At 54.4% G+C, this 26,024-nt stretch overlaps 10 protein-coding genes across 10 annotated transcripts; 5 read left to right on the forward strand and 5 right to left on the reverse strand.

Moving 5' to 3' along the window:
- Nucleotides 1-290: 290 nt before the first annotated feature.
- On the reverse strand, nt 291-4,051 carry PG986_002604 (uncharacterized protein; the record flags this gene model as incomplete). Its single annotated transcript, XM_066838826.1, has 9 exons — nt 291-533; nt 595-1,339; nt 1,410-1,908; nt 1,977-2,056; nt 2,185-2,254; nt 2,308-2,532; nt 2,598-2,795; nt 2,854-3,105; nt 3,157-4,051. 9 exons carry the CDS (start codon nt 4,049-4,051, stop codon nt 291-293), a joined length of 3,207 nt encoding a protein of 1,068 aa, XP_066703890.1.
- A 1,535-nt stretch (nt 4,052-5,586) lies between these two features.
- Nucleotides 5,587-6,429, forward strand: PG986_002605 (3' processing complex; the record flags this gene model as incomplete). Its single annotated transcript, XM_066838827.1, has 1 exon — nt 5,587-6,429. The coding sequence occupies one exon, from the start codon at nt 5,587-5,589 to the stop codon at nt 6,427-6,429; it is 843 nt and encodes a 280-aa protein (XP_066703891.1).
- Nucleotides 6,430-6,628: 199 nt separating this feature from the next.
- On the forward strand, nt 6,629-6,829 carry PG986_002606 (uncharacterized protein; the record flags this gene model as incomplete). The annotated part of the gene is made up of 1 exon (XM_066838828.1): nt 6,629-6,829. One exon carries the CDS (start codon nt 6,629-6,631, stop codon nt 6,827-6,829), a length of 201 nt encoding a protein of 66 aa, XP_066703892.1.
- A 532-nt stretch (nt 6,830-7,361) lies between these two features.
- On the reverse strand, nt 7,362-9,146 carry PG986_002607 (uncharacterized protein; the record flags this gene model as incomplete). Its single annotated transcript, XM_066838829.1, has 3 exons — nt 7,362-8,417; nt 8,511-9,026; nt 9,114-9,146. The coding sequence occupies 3 exons, from the start codon at nt 9,144-9,146 to the stop codon at nt 7,362-7,364; spliced, it is 1,605 nt and encodes a 534-aa protein (XP_066703893.1).
- A 2,141-nt stretch (nt 9,147-11,287) lies between these two features.
- On the reverse strand, nt 11,288-11,992 carry PG986_002608 (uncharacterized protein; the record flags this gene model as incomplete). The annotated part of the gene is made up of 1 exon (XM_066838830.1): nt 11,288-11,992. One exon carries the CDS (start codon nt 11,990-11,992, stop codon nt 11,288-11,290), a length of 705 nt encoding a protein of 234 aa, XP_066703894.1.
- Nucleotides 11,993-14,959: 2,967 nt separating this feature from the next.
- Nucleotides 14,960-15,949, forward strand: PG986_002609 (uncharacterized protein; the record flags this gene model as incomplete). Its single annotated transcript, XM_066838831.1, has 2 exons — nt 14,960-15,291; nt 15,346-15,949. 2 exons carry the CDS (start codon nt 14,960-14,962, stop codon nt 15,947-15,949), a joined length of 936 nt encoding a protein of 311 aa, XP_066703895.1.
- A 246-nt stretch (nt 15,950-16,195) lies between these two features.
- Nucleotides 16,196-17,435, reverse strand: PG986_002610 (uncharacterized protein; the record flags this gene model as incomplete). The annotated part of the gene is made up of 4 exons (XM_066838832.1): nt 16,196-16,790; nt 16,857-17,038; nt 17,119-17,259; nt 17,349-17,435. The coding sequence occupies 4 exons, from the start codon at nt 17,433-17,435 to the stop codon at nt 16,196-16,198; spliced, it is 1,005 nt and encodes a 334-aa protein (XP_066703896.1).
- A 721-nt stretch (nt 17,436-18,156) lies between these two features.
- On the forward strand, nt 18,157-19,868 carry PG986_002611 (uncharacterized protein; the record flags this gene model as incomplete). Its single annotated transcript, XM_066838833.1, has 3 exons — nt 18,157-18,420; nt 18,486-18,933; nt 19,030-19,868. The coding sequence occupies 3 exons, from the start codon at nt 18,157-18,159 to the stop codon at nt 19,866-19,868; spliced, it is 1,551 nt and encodes a 516-aa protein (XP_066703897.1).
- Nucleotides 19,869-21,729: 1,861 nt separating this feature from the next.
- Nucleotides 21,730-23,704, forward strand: PG986_002612 (uncharacterized protein; the record flags this gene model as incomplete). Its single annotated transcript, XM_066838834.1, has 2 exons — nt 21,730-22,791; nt 22,853-23,704. The coding sequence occupies 2 exons, from the start codon at nt 21,730-21,732 to the stop codon at nt 23,702-23,704; spliced, it is 1,914 nt and encodes a 637-aa protein (XP_066703898.1).
- A 200-nt stretch (nt 23,705-23,904) lies between these two features.
- PG986_002613 (amidase signature enzyme) lies at nt 23,905-25,734 on the reverse strand (the record flags this gene model as incomplete). The annotated part of the gene is made up of 3 exons (XM_066838835.1): nt 23,905-24,177; nt 24,239-25,631; nt 25,703-25,734. The coding sequence occupies 3 exons, from the start codon at nt 25,732-25,734 to the stop codon at nt 23,905-23,907; spliced, it is 1,698 nt and encodes a 565-aa protein (XP_066703899.1).
- Nucleotides 25,735-26,024: the final 290 nt, after the last annotated feature.

Raw genomic sequence — 26,024 nt, forward strand, 5'->3', positions numbered from 1 at the left:
AAGAAGTGAGAAGGACATTGAGCGAACCTCTCAATGCGATAGAATGATAACAGTACCTTACAGAGTTGGGACATATTGTAGACCATCGAATGCAAATATTGGCTCCAAACGTCAAATTCCGACTCGTTCTCAGATGTGATGTTGTGCTGGTACTTATTTTGATTTTAAATTATCTGACTTCAAGTTCGGCCTCCATGGGCAGTTTATTATTCTACAGTCCTTCCAAAATATCATCTGACAGGTGGCCGGGCATTTCACCTCCGCCAGTGTCTGCCTGTCTGCCATGGCATTTACTTCCAGCTCAACGTCCACTCCTGGTTCCACGCCCCCTTCGCGGTCAGATTGTTCAACCCCGTAACGCGAAGGACGTTCAAAGACTCGTCAAAGGTCCATACTTGGCCGATGTCCGCGCCGTTCAGCTCGACTGTAGTGACTGGCTGCTGCAGACCCATGATAATCACATTGGCCAGGGCGTTAGGGTCGCTGAAGTTGCCCGACGGGGATGCCTTGAGGCTTGTCGCCGTGGCCGAGAACTAGAGAAGAAATCATGTTAGTCGAGGTCGAGTAAGTAAGGGATCTGGTTGGTCTACTCACATCAACCCACGTAGTCGCATTAGGAACCAAGCTCTCCCCATCGTCCAGATACAACCCACCCGTCGCGGCACCCTCGCCGTCCAGTCCGACGAGTACGCTCCAGGGGCTGGCGCGCACCGCAGCCGTCGTCAGGCCTGGTTCTTGCAGCGGCACGACGTTGCCGCCCTTGATGTAGACGGGGATGTGGCCAAGCGGCGCGTCGATTGTCACGTTCTGACCGGCGGTGACTCCCTTGACGGCTGTCTGGTTGTACCAGTCGTACCAAACGGTTCCCTGGCCTACACCAGGGAACACGCCATCGACGGTGGTGGCACCCTGCTCCAGGCAAGGGGTGACCAGTACCGCGCCGCCGAGAAGGAATTGACGGTCCGCGGCGGCTAGCCAGGGCTCGTTGGGGAAGTCCCAGGCCAGGGCGCGCATGGTAGTGGAGCCGGTAGCGTGGCTCAGATAGAAAGTGGTGTAAAGGTAAGGCAGCAGGGCGTAGCGGATGCGCATGGCAGCGCGGCTGGCATCAGCAACAGCGGACCAGATGTAGGGCTCCTGGCTACTAGCCCCGAGCGTATTGTGGTTCCGGTAGAAGGGGAAGAAGGCCGACAGCTGCATCCAGCGTGAGCAGAGCTCCATATCGGTGTTGCCCGAGAAGCCGCATGTGTCTGCTCCGAACATAGGAATGCCAAACAGCGAGTACGCCAGCGCCTGTGGGATCGAGAAGAACATGAATGCCCACAGTGAGTAGTTGTCTCCGCTACAGCAGTATCAGCTTATGTACCTTGGACAGAACGAAGGAAATCGTGAACTCGGTGGAAGCTACTTACCCCCAATGTCCTGCAAACTTGCCAGATCCCGCAAACTGTGAGCGTCCAATAATAAAGGGTCGCTTTGATGGGAAGACCTCTAACAGAGCATGGTAGGTGGCATTGAGGATCTGATGTCCGTAAAGGCTGTGGAAGTCGTACTCCAGCGTCCCGCCGTGGTGAGTCGCGTTCGGGCTGACAGCATGCACCGCGAGGTCGCCCGCATTGTTGTTGATCGCGTATGGTGGCCAGTTGATATCACGAGACCCTGGCGTGGGCGTGGTTCGGAAATAGGAGGTGGTCGTCGTAGTCTCTGCTGTCGATGTTGGTGTCCGGATAGCCGAAAGTCGCGAGGAGGCCGACGAAGCCTCAGTAGCGTTAGTCTTGTTGAAGCCCTCGGGGTAGGTGAGGACCTCGTTGCCAGCCTCGCCGGGCAATTGGAACGGTGGGTGAACAGGGTTCAGAGTCAAGTTCCCACTGCCGCAACTGCCGACGCAGAAGCTAGAAACTTCGTTCATATCTATGGCATGCGGTATCAGTAAGAGCTATTTCGGACCTCTCGGAGAGAATTCCATCACTTCTGCTTACCTATCCAGATACCATCGAAAGCGATCTTCTCGAAGTAGCCCTTAATCTCAGAGGTCCACCAGCGATTAGTACCGGTACCACTGCGGAGAATGTGTCAGTAAAAGTACGCCAATGTTTAGGATCAGTCCAGATAGTCTCAACAAGTCATGCAACCCGATAACCTCGTCTAGTAGACTTGTATGCCGCACACATTCTCCAGAGTACTTACTTGAATAACGCACCAATCCAATCGGGGAATACGGTATAGCCAGGCCACACTGCACCATAATAGATTGAGCCTGTATATATGAGTTAGTACACATTCACAGGGTAAGACTTCGCATCAACTGACCATCTGGATTCAGCAGGAAAGCGTCCTCTACCATGCCACGGTCATAGATGGGATACGCGTCGCTTGCATTATCAGGGTTGGGTGCATAGATAGCCGCATCCACGATAGGGATGTAATGCTGCTTGTTCTCATGCAATTTGGACAAGAACTCAGCGCCACCATCGTAGGGGAAGTTCACGGGATCATTATCGAAGTCTCGGTATTGGTTCATGTAGTCAATGTCGGCTGCGAGAAGAATCAGTCAGTAAGTATGCGACTGGCCGATCGAGCAAGCTTGGAGTTGGACTTACTCCAAATCGTCTCAAGCGGGATGTCAAACTTTTTGAAGTCATCAACCACGTTTTGGAGGTGAGTCCAGTTTCCGTAACCCCAGCGGCATTGGTGGTAGCCAAACGTCCAGAACTGCTGCATCGCAGGCAGCCCAACGGCACTCTTTTGGTACGACTTGCTGACCGCATCTTGGGTTGGTCCCTCGTAGAAGTAGAGGTCTTGCGGGGGATAATTAGCATGCGAAGATCTTGAGCTAGTTGAGGAATACCTGCTCACCAATACTGCCTCCTAGCGCTCGCCACGTGAGCCCCTGTTCTTGCAGAAGGACCTCTTGACCATGGGCATTTCTCTGGAAGACACCGTGAGTGTACGACTTGTAGGTAGCTGTCTTGTCGGTGGCATTGGGAGCATAGGTCAAGTTGCCCGATGTCTTGTCCACCTCAAAGTACCGGGTGTCGTAGTAGATAGGATGGTGCCCATATATGTTTGCATCAATGTTATCACCCACGTCCGCAGCATAGAGGGTTCCTGGTAGAGTTTAGCCTCATGTCGAACTCAGTGAGCACATATATAACTTACTCGTAAGGTTGTTGTTGAGCTTGAGCCCATGGATCACCTCTCCGAGTCCATACAGGTTGTAGTTCTCTGGCAGGCGTGTCACGAACTCGATGAACTGGTCGGCGTAGACTAGCTGAGTTCCTGTCGTGGTGAAGAGAACATCACCAATGGACCTTCGAGTGATGTTGAAGTTGAAGGTCGGCTCGTTACTCCATTGGAAGATGAGGTCACTGTCTGTACCCTTGGGCTCAGTGGCAGCCGCGGGTTTCGGAATGAGCTCCTCAGGCAGGATGAACCAAGTATAGTTCTCAGCGCCAATATACTTTGGCTGAATCCCGACATGGAGTCGGTCCACGGCCTGATAGTCGACAGTGAGAACGAGAGACTCGATGTCATTACCGTAGAGATTGCAGGGCTTGCCAGCCAGGGTGAGATCAGCAGTCAGGCCATCGGTGGTCTGGACGACATTGGAGGCATTGTAGCCGGGGCAGACGACCTGAGGATCAACAGCCTCGGGGTCCTTAACGTTGGGGATGATGTTCTTGCCCTCATCGGCGTCCGCAGGGACCGTGAAAGTTGTGTCGACGCTGGACGTGGTTGAGGTCGGCGCCTGAGAGGCAATGAGAGAGACGAGGCCAAGGACGTAGACGGCCAAGAAGATCATCAGTGGCCGAGCCATGCTGTCGTTCCGACGGTAGCGTTTGTACAGAAAGCGAGTTGCCAGGACAAGGGGGGATAGTGTGCTAACAACCAGGATTAAATACGCGGTAGGGTCCAAACCCAATGACCAGATGTGGAAGCTAGACGTTGAACGGTCGATAGTTAGGAGGGCCTTGGTGGCAGACGCGAGGATGCCATAATGGTCGTCTTGGGCGGCTACCCAGGAGGCCGGGTTTATATAATCGAAGCCTCCCATGATCAGATTTTGCGTTCATCAACCACCTGGCCTGGGAAGGAGCGCATATGCATATAAAGCGGGTACGGAAGAAATGCTAGCTAGGGTATACTATAGCACAATACTGCAAGACAATACAGGGAAGGTAGCTTCGCAGTCAGCGGCGTAGGAACATGCGGTCGTGACACGGCAGGCAGAGGTGAGAAGAGATTGATACTGTGGAATTCACCTCGCCCGTTTTGGACAGAATCGTTTTCGCCATAGGTCAGGTGGTCTAGCTAGAACGGTAGGCTGCAGTCGGCAGCTGCCTCTCAACGTGCGCTCGTCGAAACTCTCGGCCAGGCACCTTGGAAGGCATTGGACAGCATTGGAGTAAATGAGCAGGTGCGGAGAAGGGTCACTTCAACGTCAGTACAGTATGGGGTTGAACGGGGGCTTCTTCGGCGGTTCTCCTCATTCCAAGCTTGAAAGTGTGGGGGAGTCAGGACTCGGGGGAGCAGGTATTGATGTGACGATGGCCCGGGACAAGATTCGAGCGTACGCGAGAGGTAACCCTGCAAGTTGCACTGGTTATGTACGTTAGGTGTGACATCAATGATTCATGCTCGTGCATACCTTAAGTAGGAACATGCAGTTCAACCAGACAAGACGGGAAAGAGGTGTTGTTGGGGAGCTTGCCCGCTTTGCGGGGTCTAGGGTGTCGGAGTTGGGAGGTTCAATTGGACCAGCTGTTCGGCACGGGGGCGTTGGAAGGATCATTCATGTTGTCAATAGTCCATAATTCGCACTCATTCTCGCCAGAATACACGCGACAATTGATCGAGATAACTGCAGACACGATCATGGAAAACATCCGGGCATTGCATCTAGTCGTATGGTCCAATGGTGAACCGCTCGGTGTTACTGTTACTATTGCCTAAATTGAACATGCAAGAGCTGCAGTGGACCTTGGGTAACACGAAAAGAGGTGCAAGTACGGATAACACCTGCATGGTTTGGAGCTATGGAATTCTATACCATTCTTTTGCCAGTATGTGCTCACCTTCTATCTCCCGCTGTGTATTCTACCGTTAGGTAACTTCCCCTTCTGCCTTCCTTCCTAACACTACCAATCTTCCATTGCCACCTAGCAACTGTTGGCGAGAGATTGCGTCTAGGCAAGAACCAGACTGCGTGGTGCATGTAAGTCGGTACTTGCCATGACGTGTGGGTCTTCAGGGAGCTCCTACCCCAGATTTGGTGTTCTAGAAAGCGGGTAGGTGGGACAAGCAGAAGTTCAGGTCGGTTAAATGCATATCAAGCTGGGAACTCCAGATAACCCGCTCCAAGCATAATCGTAGCCGGGATGAATTACTGCACGCGAAGCTCGACTTGACGTAGAGAATTGGATTGAAAGTCGATGCTGAAGCTCTCGCGCATTCCATCAACAACACCCACCACATCAGATAACACCATACGCACATTGTTTTGCAACAACCGGATATTCACATTCAACATCTGAATCTCCTCGCCAACTTGTCGCCTCTCTCATTTGCGCGCGTCCCACCACAACAAAGATGGCGGCGACCAGCGTCGCGCGGACAGCGCAGCCCACGCCCTCGGAGCTGGCGCAGCAGATCCTCGACCACAAGGGCCCCCAGTACACCTTCAGCTTCACGCCCTTCCTGCGCAAGACGTACGGCCACGGCCTGGCCCCGAACCGCCCGATCTGTAAGGCCTTTCTGGCGGGTCACTGCCCCTCGGGCACCGACTGCCCGGACCGGCACGTCACCCCTTCAGCCTCGGCCGCCAACAACGCCTCTTACAACTCGCTCGTCTGCAAGCACTGGCTGCGCGCCCTCTGCAAGAAGGGCGAGTCCTGCGAGTTCCTCCACGAGTACAACCTCCGAAAGATGCCCGAGTGCAACTTCTTCGTCCGCAACGGCTACTGCTCCAACGGCGACGAGTGCCTCTACCTGCACATCGACCCCCAGTCCAAGCTGCCGCCCTGCCCCCACTACGACCGCGGCTTCTGCCCCCTCGGCCCGACCTGCGCCAAGAAACACGTGCGCCGCCAGCTGTGCCCCTACTACATGGCTGGCTTCTGCCCCGACGGCAAGAACTGCAAGGAGGGCGCCCACGCGCGCTGGGAGAAGAACCTCGAGAAGCCGCAGCCCAAGACGGAGAAAACAGAGGAGGAGCTGCTCCAGCAACAACAGGCAGCCGCGCGCCAACGCTACGAAGATTACGGCGGTGACGACGGTGGTGGCCGTGATGGTGGTGGTGGCGGCGGTGGCGGTGGCTGGAGGGATCGCGACGACAAGGGCGGCGATCGGGGCTTCCGTGGAGGTCGTGGAGGCCGTGGAGGATGGCGTGGAAGGGGAGATAAACGGTTTGGCAGAGGCAGAGGGCATCACTAGTTCCGGTATAGTTGGGACAGTGGAATGGTCGTGGTGGTCTATGGTTGCGATAAACTTGTCTATTAAGAGCAACAGATGTTTATTCCGCGACCCGGCCTGGATAGATGGGCCAATATGGAATAGGGTGAAATAATATGATATCCAGCCAATATGGTAACCGCGTTGGTTTCAAGTTTGTCCATGGTGATCAATGGCCGGCATGCAGATGATACTTTATAGCGAGCCCTCTACCTTGACCACCCCGGAAGAGCACAACAGCGAGCGCAAATCCATTATCGAGTCCAGAGTGCGGATCTGGCAGAAGCAAATGGGCAGCATGGATGTCGACGCCTCGTCTCTAACGCCAGTGTGCTATTCGTTTTCGTTCCGTGTTTGCTCTATGGATAGTGACTCGGATTAGGTAACGTCCACGATCGAGTAGCTTGACCAGTAGATGTCGGAATCCGGATATGGTGCCAGGAGGTGCTGCTGGGGTCTTCTATATCAACCAGGCGGGCTGTTTTTTGCCCATCTTCGCCACTTATGAGTGATCGGGAAAGCCCTAGATACTTGGCCATGGATAGACACCGTCTTGAACTACGATCCGTGTCAGGTGCCTTGACGGAATAGTATTGCCCAGCCAGCAGCCTACCATGTGGGAACTCCTCAATGGCCCATCACTGTCACGGGTATAATCATAAGTTGCAGTAGATATAAGCAACTGCAGCGGGCTTCAAGATAGTCAAAAGGCAAATATTTATTTGGTATTTCATCATGGTAGAGTCGTGAATCCTTCTTCCTCCAAGATCGGATATTGAAGGGAGTATCGTAAACGTTTCGTAGTAATCCGCCGCCCCCTTTCCATCATATATACATTTCATCTTCTTGTATCCTTTTCTTCTTCTTTGTTAGTCGTCATGATGTGGCTGATTATATCTACCTACCCATCCACTTTAGTCTTTCCACACATTGCTGGCGCCGTCGTGGTCATGTCCCACCGCAATGAACTCGCTCCCCTCGCCGTTCTCGCTACCGCCGCTGGAGCTCCCGCCATCCTCGCCGTCCGTCTCGCTGCTGCGGCTCTCGCCCGTGGTGTACGAGCCGTTGCCCCACATACTGAGCTCGTCGACTTTGCGGATGCCCATCATCCAGGCAACCAGCCCCTTGGGCACCCAGCGGCCCACGAAGCCGTACAGGCCCGCGCCGAGACCGACGCGCACCAGGGGCCGCTGGTCAGATCCGTCGATCACGTCAAACACGGCGTTGTGCAGCTCCCGCAGCGAACTACCCCGCAGGCCGCGGATCCGGCCCGCTGAGATGGCTGATGACGACTGCGACATGAAGTTCTTGCCGTACGCATGGCGCGCCGACTCCGGCCACGTCAGGGTCTCAGCCGAGGGTGGCAGCAGACCGGCGTGGTGCGCGTGGTGTCGGACAGTCCCTGAGCCCGTGGCGCCCACACTTGTCGTTGCCGTCTGCGGCACGAACCCGGCAAGGTCGAACGAGCCCAGCTGAATGTGTGTCACGGGAATGGCGAGCGGCCGCAGCTCGCCGGTCAAGACCTCAGTAAAGGCCGAGAGCGCTGAGCAAACCGTCGCCTCGGGCGCGTGGAACGGCGGGTTGATGGAGGAGATGATGGACGGCGTGAAGACCAGCACCTTGGGCGTGGTTGGGCCGTTGTCGGTTGTCGAATCCTTCTTGCTATTAGACGCCGCCGCCGCCGCCGCTGCGGCAGCTGCCTCCTTTTCGCTACCGGAGGGCGTCAGGCGCGACGTCAGGAGCGGCAGGAAGGACTGGATCGTCAGGATGGGATGCAGCAGGTGCGTGTTGAAGAGGTCCGCGAAGGAAGATGGGGGAATGGTGGCGATCGGCGATGTTTGGTAGTTGAGCGAAGGTATGAGGATGACGGACTTCAACGTCAGGTAGTTCGCTTTCGTTCGGGGAACAGCCGAGTGTGGCGTTTGCAAGTATGTTGCGAAGCGTTCGATAGAGGCGCCGGCGCTCGGTGGCTATATCACATTATTTCCGTCAATTGATTTGCTCCTCATGGTGATTGTTGCGCGTTGCGGCCTCGGAATTAGAGGGCAGAGAAGGTGACTTACGTCGGTGATATCAATGTTGAGTGGCTTGATATCGGGCCGCGACAGGTGCTGGACCATGAGCTCATCTTCGATGGTGCTGCACACAATGTAGACGATGAAGCCCCTGCGCTCGAGGTCGAGGGATAGTGACTTGGTCAGAGGCAGCGACGGCGAGCCCGCGATCACGACCACCTCCAAGCGCCCACCGTTGCGAGCCCGTTTCGCGCGACGGGACTTGCGCATGTGTTTCGTTCTCCGGACGGCCTTATACGTCACATAGCCCACAGTAAAGACCATGACTCCAGTGAGGATCTTGTGCCGCACGACCCAGTCCTGCATGCGCTCGATGGTGGACATGTGGACGACCTCGATCGGGGGCGGCGCCCGGACCGGGGCCTTGGGGCGCAAGTATTCGGGTATCCATTCTGCGGTAGAGAGGGTCTCTCTGACTACGTCGGCGGCCTTGTCGACGCCTTTGTCGACATACTCGGCTACCTCACCGGAGTATTTCCTGATGTGGTTTGGTAGCGACGAAAGCTAGAAATTGGGCCGATATTCGTCAGTGGAACGGCTTTCTCTTTCTCCACAACTTGCTTGCTGGGTATGAGGGTGAGATGCACTTACGACGTCCAAAAACTGTTGATCGTCTGCCGACATTGTTCAGACAGTGCCTAGGATATGGTGTAAAGTCAACATAGACCCAATGGACAAGGAGCATCCAAAGAATCAAGAAGTTTTGTGACGGGATGGGTGGTTGGGTGGATAAGTGGTGGCGGTGATTTCCAGCGGGTTAGCTGACGAACCGGCTCGATTTAGTAGGAAGTTAAGGCGCTGCCCGTCCTGATACAGCGCCTGTGTTGTTGATAAACTGATAAGGCGCCCAGTAACCTTTAGCCTTTAGGTTAGCGTGCATGATGTAACAATCTCTCCCTATCAGAAGGAAGTGGGGGGCTATCCGATCATCCCCGGACAGCCCAGCGTGTCCCGCATTGAGTCTTAGACAACATCCACCGCCATTTTCCACATGAAGATCCTATGGTCCAATGCGCATGTACGAGTCTTAGCAATCCTTGGACTGGGAAACACAGCATTTGCAGGTGGTACGAGGCCAGCATGAAATGCGCATAAGCAAACCACCGCCAGTTCCTTGCAATGGGCATCTCTCGTCCCGTTGCCAAGTGCTTGATGCAAAACCCTTACTAGAGGCCCTTTTCCTCAGTTGTTCGCGATGGGTGGCTGGCCTGTTCTCCGGTTTTTCCATGGTAGTCCTGCTTGACAACAAAGTCTGACCTCAAAAAGCATGAATCACTCGTGGCATGCTTGCCCCGTATCCTATATATCTGGTTTCTAGTGTGCCCCAAAGTGATGCCCCTGATTTATGTAGGTCTCTCAGCGCCCCGGGATAGAAGAAAGCAATTGCCCCTTCAATGGGGCGCAAGCTAACGGAACGTCTTCACTATTCATCTCCGACTTGGCCGGTCCCTTAGACGGGCATCTTGACAATGTGGGTGATGCCTCAGCCCTACTTGTACTACCCGTCAACCTTGATGATCCCCTTCTTACCGATCAATCCGTACGCAATGGAGTGGCCAAAAATGTACACAGTCGTAGAGTTACAGCGTCAATCTCTGGTATGCTCTAATGCGGGATAAGCCAATTATCACCAAATGAATATTTCGCAGAAGAAAGAAGTACATGCAACAGCAACCCCCCCGCTCTGCCCCTCCCCATCCCCAAAGCTCACACCAACGGCTCCATCGTGAACTTGAGTAACAATCGGAGGTGGTACCGAGGCGGGCCGCGACGATCATCCCCAATCCCCATCCTCAGCGCAGTGGGACGCGTCCCCGGGGTGGATTGGGCGGTTCCCACTACCGCTTCCTTTCCGCGCAAGACATCGAGCTTCAAGGACGTTGTCAACAACTCGTGGCAATTCAGGAGACTTTGACCAGCCGCGCAGTTCGTCCAGTTTTTAACGATGAACGCCCAGTCTAATTGAAGATCCATGCGGCCTATATCACATAACGTGAAGGAGTGTAGCATCGAGAAGCTGGGTATGTGGTAAGTGAGGGGACCATGCATATCCTTCTGAGCATCTTGCTGGACGATTGGCTGAATCATACATCAGAGCAGGGTTGCACAACATGCCCGGCCATCCCTCTCCGTCAGCTATTCACATGCGTTCGCGGCACTTATAATAACACAGCAGGTTTATTAGCATCTATGAAAACGCCAGTGTCACCGTTTAATCCTCAATATGCCGGAGGAGTCTAAGAAATCTATGCTAGTTAGAATGCTTTCTCTTATCCATCACAACCTCGCCCCCTCAACTCCCTCTTCGATACCCTTGATTGCTGCATTAACGAATGAATGAAGTTTGCAGTTGTGGTCCGACTCAGTAACACCCCCGAACGCATCGCGTGTGGTCCATATTGGGCAGTTAAAGCGTCGCGCGGTTGCCACTACCTCAGAGATACTGTAACCAGAGAATGGACGAACGGGCAATGGGTTGATAAGTCCGTTTGACTGCAACTGCCTGGTAAGGGCGCCAAAGAGCATCGATGAGCATTCGAACGAGCACTTCTTTCGGACTTTGTCGAAGTAGATCGTAAGTCCGTGGAGTCGAGTGATGATTTGATCCAACGCGTCTTGTCTTCGCTGGTCGATGGTATCTGGTTGGTTGATTAATCGTCATGTTCTCGCCGTAAAGTCCTTGCTACTGCTTACCAACTACGTGCTTGGTATAGGCAGTTTCAAAGTCGGGATAGGCCCTTTGCTGCTCTTCATAGCAAGCATAGTCACAACCATGAATAACTTGGGGCGATGGAATTATAGCTGATGGCAAGCCATAGAACGAGGTCTCGGCAATACATCGTTGGCATATAGCGTCTCTGCTCATTGATCCACGTATATTCGAAGGCGTCGACTACTTCGTGGTATCGAAAATAGTCGACGATTACAGCAATCTGTGCAATCTTCTCCAAGTCAAGTCTTCTGGGGACATTCCGGTGACGGCCGTGTATGATGTTCATGAGGACCAGCATTGCATCCGTATCCCAGCTGGTTGTCTCGATGGTGATAACATTGCCTTCTTCCTCGGGGTCGCGGTGGGTGAGGATGTCCTTGAAGAAAGTTGAAGCCATTTCCAAGTGCTTGGATGACAGGCGGAAGCGGACCGTTCTCTCCTGTTCATCTTTTTTGTCGACTGCAGGCTCGCCCTGACATGGTTGGGCAGGCACATCAGTGGCGGTGGATTGGGCCGAAGGGCATCGAGGAAGAGGCTGGGTAGGTTTACCCGGATCGACGGAATCGAAGAAGGATTGACCTCCGCCAAAAGCTGTGTCATACTTTCGCTTCGTCTCATCAGAAGCTGCCGACTTGTTGAAGGACTTAAGGGCAGGTGTGTTTTCATCCCACACTGCGAATGGTGCATTTGGGTTTCGCAAGATCAGCTCGACGTCGCCATTGGGATCGATCTCGTGGAGGATCTCAGTCTCCTCCATGATGACGATGACGCTCAGGCGAGGGAGATTATCGCACCAAACAAGCACAACACATGGGATGCAAAGAAGCTGGGGGGTGGTTGGTCTCTGGTGCGAGGTAAACTGTTGCAACTTGTTGTTGTTGCCTGGTGGTGATGGGTCAGGTGCGGTACCACGGATTTGTACTAAGATGCAACCCCTACTGGCTGCCCCCCCTCTAATTAACCCCTCCTGATTTCAGATGATTCTAGAGCCCCTGAGCAATAACAACAGTATATAAAGGGGTCAAATCTCACTCGTCTCCCAATTAAAGTAGATCAATCTCTTCCTCTTTTTTTCCTCTTTTTACCACTACTAACATAACCAAAGAAGCTCGCATTGCGCAGGCGGTCCAGGCCGTACTGGCCGGCGAAAGCATTAACCGTGCGGCCAAAAACCACAACGTCAACAGGGGAACCCTTCGTAACCGAATTAAGGAGAACTTTAGTAAAAAAGAGAAGTATAAGGCTCTACAGTTATTTACCCCTGCCGAAGAGACCTTTTTGGCTAAATAGGCCCTTTTCTAGGCTAGCCTAGGCTACGCACTAACGCACCGGCTGTTTCGTATATACGCTTAGCGCATCCTCCTTGTAAAAGAGGTTAATCACCTCATCGATAAATAATGGGTGCACCGTTTTTTAAAACGTTATCCGGCCCTTAAGACTATACGTGCTAAAACGATAAATTTCCGGCGTTTCGCATATATATTAAACGGGGCTATACGAAAGTTTTTTAATCGGCTTAATATTATTATTATTAATAGTATACCCCCTCAATTTAAATTTAACGCCGATAAAATAAAAACTGCGATAATAATAGGGGAAGGTATTATAATAATTAAACCTGCCGCCTATAAATCGTTAATACGTAATAACGCCGCTAACCGCGAATAAATAACTATCTTAAAGTGCATTAGTATTCTCAGAGAGTTTCTACCTTTTTTAGTTATCTTTAAAGGCTAATTAGTATAGTAATAATAGTTCCCTTAAGATAACGATAAGGTTAACTGCCCTTATAAAGGCTAGGCTTTTAAAGCTTCCTTTAAAGGGTAAACTTTTAACCCTATTACTTTAAAGTGGTTAAAAAAATGTTTATCCCCTTTACTTAGCCTAATAACCCCGAATAATAAAGGTTACTAATTTTAAACGGCCACGGTAATTACATTAACGAGGACTTTATATTAACGGCCTTAAAAGCTAAGGTTTAACTCTTTTATCTACCACTACATAGTAGCTATATTCTCTAGCCTTTAAATATTAATTATTTTAAGGTGCTAAAAAAGAGGTTTCGAAAAGAGCTCGATTTAGTGTACACTATTACTAATAATAGCTACGTTAAAAAGAGAAACTTCTTTCGCGCTTAAAATAAAGCTTAAAAGGTTATTTTTACCCTTAGCACTATTATTAATAATTAATTAATATTAAGGCTCTAGTTAATTAATATAAATAAACCGATAAATAATAAGTTTAAAAAAGCTACTATATTTCGAGCTATCGATAACGCTAATAAGGCCGAGGATATACGCCGGCCTACTTAAAAAGGGCTAGGGCAAGTAGTAACATTTAAAATCAGCCGGCAAGTTAAAGATTTAGCGATAACGGTACTTAGTAAAGAGGTGACACACTTTAATACCACTAAGAGGCAGTTATAGACGAAGCTCGGCAAGAGTGTTAATAATTTAACGGCCCGGATCGGCCGGTTAAAGCAAGAAAAAACCGGTCTAAAGGTAGATCTAAAGAAAACAAGAGTTTAAAAGAAAAGAAAGGTCAACGAGAACCCTAATAAAAGCTTTATTTACATATTAAATATTAAGGAGGTTTAAAAGAATGTTCGGAAAGGTCGGCCAAGGAAAAAGCCGAAAAGGGGCGCCGGTAAAGTAATAGAAATTAATACAAATCGAGCTAGTAGTGAGGGTGACTCTATTATAGTGCGCACGAGCCGAAACAGACCTTAAAATGCAGTGTGTGTTGCTTAATTGACCTATCTATTGCTGTTGTTATTGATTTTTACATCTATTTTAGGGGGGTCAGTGAAGGGGGGGCAGCCAGTAGGGGTTGCATCTTACTTCAAACTGCTTGCACCTGCCCAAGTAACGATTCTTTGGATTTTAGGTCTGGTGTACATTGAACTGCGGTCTCCCGGAAGGTGCGGTTTGGCATAGCAATGCTTTGCGCCTTAAAATTGGCTGGGATTTGACGGCCATTATGCTGTATGATTAATTTCATACGGAAGCATTCGGCATGCTATTGTAATCCTCGAGAGTGAGGTAACCCAGTTCACGGGACCCAAGCTACCAGCTACCGGCAGCAGCAGTATTTCCCCATCGCATCTTTACAAAATACTTCTTGCAGCCATACGGGGACTTGTTGAGGTAGAATACCGCACGAGGACGTCCCCCCCGGGCTCGCTTCGAAGACTCCCCTGCATCAAATAAACCAATACCCCAAGCTCCTTCCTGCACAGTCTAGAAACCATCTGCAGAGCGGCAGGGGTCTTTCCCCCATGTCCCGTGCGGAGAGTGTTGTTGATTCGTTGATGCCCCTCAATATATTTACCCGTCCTCGACCACCTCGGGCCCTGCCAAGGGGGCGGACGCTTTTCCGTCAACGCATCCTTGGCGAGATATAATTGGAGGTCAGCCACATGTCGAGCCTGTCGTCGACACCTACGCACAAGCATTTGCAGCCCGGCCTATTCTACGGATAAAGGCCATCACTGTCGGTTCTGAATGTCAAAGCGGGCATGATCCAGCCCATTTTGCCACATGTGAGATGTGAAGGTATTTATCTGGCAGCGAGCCCCGTTCTCGGCCATGGGAGCACCCTCTGCCTTTCCCCGGGCTCACGCGCAGGTAGGATGACGATTGTCGTCGTATCAGGATGCCTTTCGTTGCAAGACCGTCGTCTGATATGATCTGGTGGCCCGTTACGACACTGAAGCGTGGCTACAATGGGACAGACAGCGCCAACAGAGCCGGCTATCCACAAGGGGGGTGTGTCTGTCAAGGTGATCGCCCAAGAGGACGACGAAGTCGCCTACTCAACTTCGGGCCTGACTACCACAAGTCCGAAGATCACAAAAAGTGTCCATATGTCCGCATTGCCTCCCGCGCCGACACTCACAGCAGGCACATCAGTTTTGTCAAGCCCGGACGTAACGTCAACTCCCACACAAGGTCCAATTACCATGTCATCTCACTCGTGGCTCCGAATCATAACAGACCCGTCAGGCCTCGCCATTCTCGCGGAGGCGGCTGCGGCGGCTGCAGCAACCACATCAAGGTTACCCTCATCCGCTACCGCCCAACTATAAGCAGCAGCACCATGGTCGTCAAGACTAGAGAGATCGCAAACAACCCCCACCGAACAATCTATAAGCCTACCCAACAGCAACCGCGACAGTGGTCTCTCACCAGATGAGATAACTATCATTGTCGCGGTCGTCATCTCCGTCGTCGTCTTCCTCTTGCTGCTCGCCATCGCGATCCGCTGCGCCATCCTGCAGCGGTGCAAGCACGTAGCCCGGGAGCGTGCTCGGCGCACCCAAGCACGACCGCCGATGTCTCGCTTACCACCCGCACTGGAGAAGCCTCCAGAAAGCAGTCTACACGGATCTGTTGCCGCCAGTGGTGGTCATCTTGCGGAGGACGAGCCGAACCTCAAAGATGACGACACGGGGTTCCGGGTCGTCATCCGGCCACCACCGGGCTATCGAACTCCCCAGTCTGGACCTACCACCCCCATCGATAGCCACCACTATCCACCCGGCAGCCGGCCGGCAAGTGCCCAGACTTTCGGTATGCCAGCGGCTGGCGGTCCCGCTCCGAACGAGGGCGGTCACCATTGGAGTCTCGATACCGAGAACGGGAGCGTTCTGTCGGGGTCAACCCGCGAGATCATCCTGAATCGACTAAGCATTACGACGACAGAGTCTAAGTGATTTATTTTGAGAATAGAGTCTCACAATTTTTCCACTATCATGGGATTTTTGAAAGTGCTTTTTCTTTTCTCTTTTTTTTTCCTCGTTTTTTAATTCGATAGGAGAGGGCAAAAGTAGGGGCCATGTATCAGCAAACACATCAAAAATCAAATGTACATAGTTTATTTCGAGACTTAACCAGTAAACTGGCGTTTGTTCTCCATTGGGTATGTATAGTTGCCCCATACCCTGACTAGACACATGAAATCAGACCAATACAGAACCACCAACAACACGGGAGGACGACAATACCAGATCCCTTTTTGCATCTGCCTTCCCATCAACATCGGCAACCGTCTTTTCTTGATTCTGCTGCTGCTTCTGCCGCTTCCTAAACTCCCCGACCACCCGATCCCGAACCAGCCCCTGATAATGCGCAACCCCATTCTCCTTGTCCGGATTCAGCACCCCCCGCGAATAAACGCCCTTCGCCAAATTCCCCTGCACCGTCTCGCAGAGCTCGTAATCCTCCATCGCCACTCTCCTCACAAACTTGAAGTAGTCCTCGAACGCCTCGCCGTCGCTCGAGTTGTAGTAATCGAATTCCATGCGCGTCACTTCCGGACCATCCCCTTCCGGGCTGGGGCACACGCGGAACGAGGTCATGCCGCCGCCGTACCGGTTAAGCGTGCAGCAGGGGAAGAAGTACAGGAAGAGGCCGTCGTCGAGCGGCTTCGCGGGGTCGGCGAGGTGCCGGCTGTAGTGGCCGTGGTTCTGCACGGCGTAGGGCTCGGGCGGGTATAGGGCCGAGAAGGCGCGGTGGGTGTACTGGCAGTGCAGGCACTCCTGGTAACCGTCCACCCTGTTTGGATGGTTAGGAAGAGCGTCACTTTTGTTAACGGACATAAAAACAGTAACCAAAACTCACATGGTCTTCCAGTTGAAGCGCCCCTTATACGAAAGGGTCCTCCGGAACGGCAGCTCGGTGAAATCGAACCGATCCGTCAGAGCCTCCAATCCCGGATAGTAGTCTTCGAAACTGGGGACATCCTGCGAGAGGGCCACAAACAGGAGTCCCGTGCGGGTCAGCTTATGAGGGAGCGCCTGGTCCTACATCAAGCAGCGTCAGTGTTATTCCAGTGACTTTGGCTCTCTCTCTCTCTCTTGGAGTCAGTCAGTTGTACACTCACGCTGGCCAGGTCTGTCACCCGGAAGCTTCGATCCTTGTTCTCGTCGTCGAGGCGCTCCACGACGAAGTGGACGCCCGCGAGCTCGTACTGGACTTTTCTTTCGTCGGCGTACCGGGTGACGGGACCCAGTAGATGCCATGCCTATGCCAAGAGAGTATGTAAGAAAAGGGCATTTCCAAGGGTGGTATCTTTGAAGGGGTCTTTGAAGGGGGGTGGGGGGGTTAATATACCGGCAAGAACACAGACTGTCGCTCAAGCTCGTAGATGGGTTTCGAGCAGTACCACGATGCCGGGAGAGTTTTCTGCAAACCCTCCATCGTCCCCTCTGTGCTGCTAAGGCTAAGATGGTAAACAGGTGAAAATATCTACGATCAACCAATGCTCATGTCTGTGGTCATGGTAGTAACAAGAACCCTATTTTGTTCAGTTCGAGGGGTCGTATCTTTACAGTAAATTTGACTTAAGGTGATGATGTATCGAACCACAGTCCAGGGTGTCATATTTGCTTAATACCTGTTTTTGCACGCATGGCGAACAGATCAATTTCCCGAGAAGCGGAGAATAGCCAAAGATGTTGAACGTGAGGTCTAACAACGAATCGCGCCACTCGAGGGTGCATTGCGCTATTCTGCATCGGCAGACAGTACTCGATGATATGACACGACAGTCTGGGTGGGTTTGCCCGTTGGGGTAATTCTTAAAACTAGACTATGTTCGTCACGACAAGCTATTGGTTGAATGATGTACATCATGTAATGATATGTCAGGCCCCCATGCATAAGAACATAGATGGAACCAATGGGATTTATGTAAACACCCCCGGCTCCCCTGGTGCTCACGATCGTCATCGCTCGTAGCCCTTGGTAGTGTTTCCTTCTTTTCCTAAATAATCAAGGTTCTTGAAGTAGGTGTATGCTCCAGTGCCAAAGGAAATTTGACACATCGTACAATCCCAGCCTTCACTCCACTGGCTTCAATATAGCATTATTCATCATTCCTCGTTTAGTCTCGCGGTACGGACATCTTTGGCTACATACAATGTCGACTAATTTTACCCTGCTCCTCAGTCGAGCGTATGAACCAGTGCAGCTTCTTCTTGTTCTATCAGTAGTTCTGGCCTGTGTTGCATGCTCGGCATGGATTCTAGCCAGCACGCGCATGCATAGAGCATGGCATAAAGTTAGAACAGAAAAGGAGTCAATCCGAGCAGGCCTCAACGCAGCCGAGAAGGGGACCTCCAGCGTCGCTATCCGAGCCGAGCACATCCCCTACGACCTGGAGAAGCGGGCCATCCTACACAGAGTAAGTCAAAGTACCAAGTATCTCAGCTAGCGAGGAAATGCAAGCAAGCTCACACTACGCCCCAGCGCTGGATGATGGTCGCCCACGAATCCCACTTCCCCGCCCCCGGCGCCTACCGCACTTACACCATCGCCGACCTCCCCTTCCTCGTCATCCGCGGCCCCGACGGCACGCTGCGCGCCTTCCACAACGTGTGCCGGCACCGCGCCTACGCCGTCGCGCGGAAACCGTGCGGGTCCTCGCTGCGGCTGGCGTGCAAGTACCACGGGTGGCAGTACGACGCCGCGGGCCGGCTGGTCAAGGCGCCGCAGTTCGCGGACAAGCCCAGCTTCGACCTGGGGGCCAACGGGCTGTTCCGGATCCACCTCCGGATCGACTCGGGCCGGTTCGTCTTCGTCAACTTGGCCACCGAGCTCGCGGACGCGTTTCCGTGGACCGATATCTCCAGCCCGTCGCTGCGAACCTTGGACTTTGGCCAGCAGGGGGCGGGGCAGTGGGGGGGTTCAGCTGGATGTGGGTTGGAGAGTCGCCAGTAAGACCGACGTAGACTTCTACTCGTTCTACTTCGAACTTCCAATGAACACTGACGTGACTGACTGCCATCTACAGCCTTGCTGCCTTGGTTCCTCGACGGAACGCGCTTAATGAACTGCCCATGGCCGAAGAAGACCCTCTCTTATCTATTATCAACCAACCGTTTGCATCTGCAGTACGTCGACGACGCCTCCTTCATCTGCGACCTGGGCGCGGGTGACTTCCTCCTCATCTCGGCCGTGCCTCTCACCGGCAACAAGTCGATTGCGAAATGTACTTACCTGCCATGGACTGCCAGCACATCCGGTGATCTGAGTGCCAAAGCCAGCAGTCTCGAGGCGCTCGTGCGTGTTGAGCTAAGCGCCGCGGTGTCCGCCCTCAAGCACCACCGCATGGCGACGACGGCCCTCGACTTCCAGCAGAGCGCGGTCCGTGAGCGCCTGGACAAGTTCTCGCGGCACGTGCACCAGCACCAGCGCGCCGAGACGCAGGCGGGCCGGAAGCTCAACCCGGCGCTTCGGTGTCCTACTCCCGCCGCCGGCCCTGGTTCTGGTTCTGGTCCTGATTCTGGTGCGGGTTCTAGAACGACGCCGGCGACGACGACCACCAACAGGAGCACCACCACCATCACCACCACCACCACCACCGGCAGTAACCACAACTTCCCGATTGGCACGGCGGGTGAACATTCATCATCAGCAACAGCACCAGGAAGCTCGCAGCCGAAGCAGCAGCAGAAGCAGCAGCAGCGACTGTCATATGTTAGTGATGCTGGTGCTCTTGACGGAGATGCAGCAGCAGACTTGGAGGCAGAGGCGATTGGTCACATGCTCGACGGGCTGGGAGACGGGGCGACGACTAGCGGGTGGTGCCCACAGCTAGCAGGGGAGCGGAGCGCCGAGCTGGAGTGGTGAGTGAGCTGACTTGACTGACGGACAGGCGAGACAGGCTGATTGGTGGAATGGGGTCCGAACTGGGAGGCCAGGAGGGCCGCCATATGCAGGATGATGTTATGTAGAGGTCCGAGGGTGTGGGGGCGCCGCTAATCAGCCGCCTAGAATGCGGTTGTCAGCTGGGGGAACAAGACGACGTCGTCGGCTGTCCATTGCCCTTAGACCTTTGGCGTCAGTAAAGACCATAGCCATAGGAACCGTAGGCGAAACCAGCCAGAAGGAGATCCCGTGTCTCGCTGCCGAATGACGCACAATGGGCGTCGGGTAGATATATCATTGAAGTAACGTGCAGTCGGTCCCGTCCCCAGTGGCGACGTACTCGTTTCCCTGGACAGGTTATCAGCCAGCCCAGCCCAGTCCAGCCTGCCTGTCAGCCCCTACCAGTTCGAGGTTAGCCAGGCAGGGAAAGCTGGGAAAAAGAGAGAGAGAGAGAGAGAGAGAAAGAAAAAAGGCAGCTTGGGCCTGACAGCTTGAATCGGAAAACCCCGTCGATTGGGGTTCGAGAACGCGACTCAGCTGGGCCCTCGTCCCGCCCATCTTGACCAGTTTGTTGTCCCTTCCTTCCCCGGATCGTGGATCGAATGCGATCATCGTCGAACCTTAATTCAAGAGGGCGTGTGGGCTTGGCAAGCCTCCGCGGACACCCACCATTCTCACCACTTTCGCAGTAACATAAGCGCGCGCAGGCGGCTATCTGTAACCAGACTTTGCTCCCGGCCTGCCAGGCTAGACCCCAATGGGCGGCGGCGTTGAGGGGGGCTGGAATAGCCGGGCAGCAGAAAGCTGAACGTTGGATATGGGTGGAAGAAGTGGACGCTAAAAGGATCGTCCGGGAAGCCGGGAGCCTTGGGGGCGCCTTGCTTTGAATCTTTGATGCCCGTCGAGTCAGGGGGGCTCTTGGCGATGACCTACCCCAGACCTCACCCTCTCGTCAGTGCCCGGGGGTCGAGAACCGAACAATCATCCCACAATAGCTCATCAAGCCAAAGGCATAGTCAGCATAGGGCAATCCGTTCCATTAGAGTTCGCACTTGACCCGGAAGAAAAAAAAAAAAACGCCAGTCTCTTTCTCTCCCGCGCCCTTGAGTCACCAGCGGCAACGCAGCTTTTCTTGGCAGCAGTTTGCCTCACCCCCACAGCCAGCGCGGGCCGAGACGAGCGAGCGAGCGAGTGAGCGAGGGAGTGAGTGAGTGATGGCTGATGAAAACGACCTTTACTCAATCCTCGTGTGGCTGCAGCAGTAGATAAGGCAAAGGCAAGAGGGAAAGAAGAGGCCCATCGAGATAAGTAGCGCCCCGGCCCAAGCTGGAACACTGCAACCTCTCCCACCGGAATGAATACACCACCGCCAGCTTAGGTTGAACGGCGGCTTCCAGCGACAAAGGACAAATCGGGTGTCGAGGGCCACCTGTCTGCCTTACCTCAGATATGGTCGGCCTCCCCAGACATGGAACTGCCACTCCCCATTGCTGGTTGCCATCCTTCTTCGCCTCCTTCCATACCCACCTTACCTACGGACTTCATCAATACCAATCACTTCTACATCCCTTCTCCCTGCGCCCTTCCCTGTTAGACCTTTCCAGGAGAATAAGAAAGGAAGAAGAAAGAAGGGCAACTACCACGTTAAGAACCCCTTCAACTCCCACCCCCGCCGCGCACGTTCTTAACACATGCTGCCCTTTCTCCGATATTCCCTCGTCCCCCGCCCCCCGTCCCCCTTTCCCCTGCTCCTTGGCGCGCCAGCTTGGGGCCTGTCGTCAACAACACCGCAGCAGCACGCAAGTAGTCAGAGAGAGGGTAGTTGAGCCAGTGTCATGATCCAATGACACTGCAAGACTCCATCTCACCCCGCCACTTCGTCCTGGGCGGCGGCGGCCCCGTCGTCGGCCCCAGCGAAGATGACGGCATGGTCGGCCCCTCGGGCCACCAGGGAGACATCCACGGCCTGCCCGCCTACCTCCGGTCCGGCCTCATCGCCATCGCCTTCTTCGGCTTCCTCTCGCTCGTCAGCGCCACCGGCCTGTTCGCCTACATCAGCTACCGCCTCCTGCGCTGGCACTACTTCTTCAAGTACCAGAAGCAGCGGCGCCGCTCCCTCAGCGCCCTCGAGTCCCACTGCAGCAGTAATGGCGGCGGCGGCACCGGCACCGGCGGCCGTCGCCCCACGCAGTCCGACATCCCGGACTACACCCTGGGCCTGCCGCAGCTCAACTCGCCCTCGGCCGCCGCTCACTACGTCGGGTTCCATCCCCCGCGCGATTCCCAGGCCCAGACCCTGACCCAGACGGAGACGCGCACGCAGTCCCGGTCCCGGTCCCGGTCCCGGTCTCCCTCGCCCTGCCCCTCCTTTTCGGACTACCACAACCAGTACCAGCAGCACCTCGACGCCGCCGCCTCCGCCGACCGCGACGGCAAGGGCAAGCGGCGATCGCACCACCCCCTCAAGTTCGGCCACAGGCGGCACGCCTCGGGCTTCTCGACCAAGACCACGGCCACCACGGCCTCCTCGCTCGCCGCCGAGGTCGCCACCAACCCCTTCCTCCTGCTCATCTACAACCTGCTCCTGGCCGACATCATCCAGGCCGCCTCCTTCCTCCTGAGCGCCTCCTGGCTCCGTTACGACGCCACCTACAGCAACTCCGTCACCTGCTGGCTGCAGGGCTGGCTCGCCATGACGGGCAAGCTGGCCGCGAGCGCCTGCCTCGTCTTCGCGTCTGGCCTCACCTACCTGACCGTCGTGCGCGGCTACCGCGCCTCGCCCCGGGCCCTCTATGCCTCCATCGCCGCCGTGTGGATCTTCACGTATGTTATCGGGGGCGCGGGCGTCGCCATCACGCATAACGGCCGGGGAGGGGGTGGCTGGTTCACCTGGTCCAATGGCTGGGTAAGTTTCTTCCACTTCATCAACGCACCATCATCATGGCCCTGACTGACATGGAAAACAGTGCTGGATAAGCCCCACCTTCCGTGGACAGCGCTTCTGGCTCGGCTACTTCTGGATCTTCCTCAGCGTCGGCCTCACCATCCTCATCTACGGCGCCACCTTCGTCACCATGCTCCGCCGCAAGCGCCTCTCCTGGCGCCACATGCCCGAATCCGACCTCGAGTCCTCCGACCAGCGCTCCCAACGCTCCCAGCTCTCCCAGTCCCCATACCAGCAACGACGCCCCTCCCGACCTCACCGAGGCAAAAGGCCCCGCCCCGTCCCCTCGGGCCATCACCCCGCCTTCTTGGTGTACCCCTTCATCTACCTGCTCGTGACCGGTCCCCTCGCCACCGGCCGCATGCTCACCATGGCCGGCTACGACGTCAGCATGAAATTCTACCTCTTCGCCGGCGTCCTCTCGGCCGCGCATGGCTTCTTGAACGTGGCGCTGTGGTCCGTCTGCATCCTCTTCATGGACGAGAAGGAGCAGGAGGAACTCGGGCTCGACCGTTTCATGCGCACGCCCAAGGAGCGCACCTACGGCAACATGGTCTGGATTCAGGGCGGCAACGGGCCCATCGTTGGGGACGGCCGCGGCGGCGGGATCGGCAGCGGCGGAAGGCGTAGGGGATCTTGGGCCCAGCGATTCTTTGGTGGTGGTGGTGGCGGTGACGGTGGCGGCGACGGTGACGGCCAGACACTATGGCGCAACCAGACGACGGCCCAGGTCCGGCCTTGGGGAGGAGCCGGGTTGGGAATTGATGACGGCTCGCAGAACAGCCTGAACCGACAGACGACGGGCCCGAGTGAAAGGGGGAGGAGGCAGTCGCGAGGTTTCCGAGATGCAAATTCTCACGACCGTCACCATTGAAACCTCGAGAGATAGTACGGAACAGCCAAAGGGTCTAGAGTCATAATTTCAACTGAATAAGATGTTAAAAAAGAAACCCAGTGGCTCCAAAGTGATTGCTGGCGAATAGGCCTTGAATCAATACTTTGCTGTGGTAACCACACATTGCTGTCATCGTCCTTATATGCCTATGTATCGTGCTCGTCCACGATGAGGCCGACTTACTTATCCACTTCGCTAAGGGGAATTGGTTGGTACTTGGCCGTACCTAAAGCTTCCTCGACCTTGTTCATGTACACCAACACCATCTCCTCTTCCATACGTCGCCCCACGATCTGAACGCCCACGGGTAGACCATGCATGGCTGTGGCGTCGTAGTGCTTATAAGCACCCTGGGCTACTCCGTTGAGCTTGTTGATGTTGAACGTAGGCGGAAGCTGATCGAGATCCTTGTCGACGCGTGTGACGGGGATGATGCCGGCGGTGTAGTCCAGCTGTTTCGCGACGGTCAGAGCTAGATCCAGCCAAGTTCAGATGGAAGGAAGGGAGACTTACAACATTGAACAAGAATGTGTAGCCACAGCTGCTCACTGCATCCTTCATAGCACCATGCGGTACGGCAGGCGTCGCATTAGGCGGGGTGATCAAAAAGTCACAGCGCGACTTGTGCCACCAGTCGAACCATTTGGCTCGGTATGCCTCCCGCTTGGCGACGAGTTGCCAATTCTCGTAGGCACTCTTGGGATGCCAGTTCTTCACTAGGCCGGCCCAGACATCGTCTCTGCGGATGAACCTAACCCACAAGTAGTACATGTACTTGAGCGGCCACGGAATGCTCATCAAGAAACGCATCTGCGCGGCGCCCGGATCATTCTGTTCGCCGGTGCGGAAGAAGCTCGAGAACATTTGGCAGCCATCGGCGGTGAGAAGTTGGGATCCCAGGACCAGGCCCTCGTACGGAGATGGAGGGTCTATCTCGACAATCTCGTACCCGGCTTGCTTCAGTGCAGCCTCCACTTGCTCCAAGGCTCGACGGCAAGCTGGACTAGGATCAACGACGCCGTCGGTTCGCATTACACCCACCCGAAATTTGGCCTTTTTTTCCAGCATTTTCTCGTAGTTGTGGGCCCAGGGCTTGCAGATGGTGGTAGGATCGTAAATCCACGGCTTCATCGCTATGACGGCCCATACAAAGTACCTCAGGTCGTCCAGAGTCCGGGCCATCGGGCTGAAGACGCTGGGTACCCCTTCCTGGCCCGGCATCGAAGTCTTTACCCCCGCTTTAGGCCACCGGCCCGTGGAGCAACGAAGACTGTAGATGCCGGAGAAATGTGCAGGCACTCGTACACTCCCAGCCACATCACTTCCAATGCCGATCCTGCCTCCGAGAGCCAGCAGTGCTGCTTCGCCTCCGGTGGAGCCGCCCGGTGAGTAGTCGCTGTTGTGGGGGTTGGTGCACCGGCCCCAGACATCGTTGGCGGACTCGAAACTCAGCAGGGTCGTAGGCAGATTAGTCTTGACATAAGGGATGGCGCCCATATCTTTGAGCATAGTGACCATAGGTCCGTCCTGATCAAGCGGCTGCTTGTTGCCGACGAAGCTGCTGTAGCCGACCGTGGTGTCGAATCCTCCCACGTCGATGCTGTCTTTCAAGCTGATGGGAATACCGTTCAAGAGACCGCCGCTAGGACGGCCACGAATGCGGTCGAGCCGAGTCACGGCTTCCGAGATCATGATCTCTGTGAGACAGTTTGTCTTCTCGTGGGCCCTGAGGGCAACTTTGCCGTAGGTGTGCAGAACATCCTTGGCTTGGATAGATCTGTCCCCGATGCGTCCTACAAGTTCTTGAATTGGCATGTCGATGACCTCGCTGTCAAACTTGGTAAAAGGTCCATGGCATTCAGTCAAGTCGCGTATGCGTTGAGCACGTTCATTCTGCTTGAAGCGACTGCATATAGGTGGCAGTAGGTTAGAGGCCGGCAACGTCGGAGCTGGGACAAGAACACATACCAATCCAACCGGTGCTGGAGATAATCTAGGGGGAAGACCATGGTTGATGAGCCGTCTTCGACATGTAGAGGAGTCGGGAGGTGAAAGTTGCTGGCGAGATGGATATGGAATCAGAATAGACGGTGTTTGAGAGAAAGCAATTCGAGGTTGAGCATTTGCCCTCGGCCAAGAACAGTGAATACAAGAATGTAGGCCGAGGATCAATGTGAGAAGATTCCGCCATGGTCCATCAACTGCGAGACAGGCATAGGCTTGCAGCTACATCTTCCTGACTTGAGGTAAGCGCGGACGGTTTTGGGGTAGCTGCCCACTGCAGTCTGCAGACCCCAAT

This window comes from Apiospora aurea (assembly GCF_038362705.1).
Source record: "Apiospora aurea strain CBS 24483 chromosome Unknown utg000002l_segment0_segment0, whole genome shotgun sequence".
NCBI lineage: Eukaryota > Fungi > Ascomycota > Sordariomycetes > Amphisphaeriales > Apiosporaceae > Apiospora > Apiospora aurea.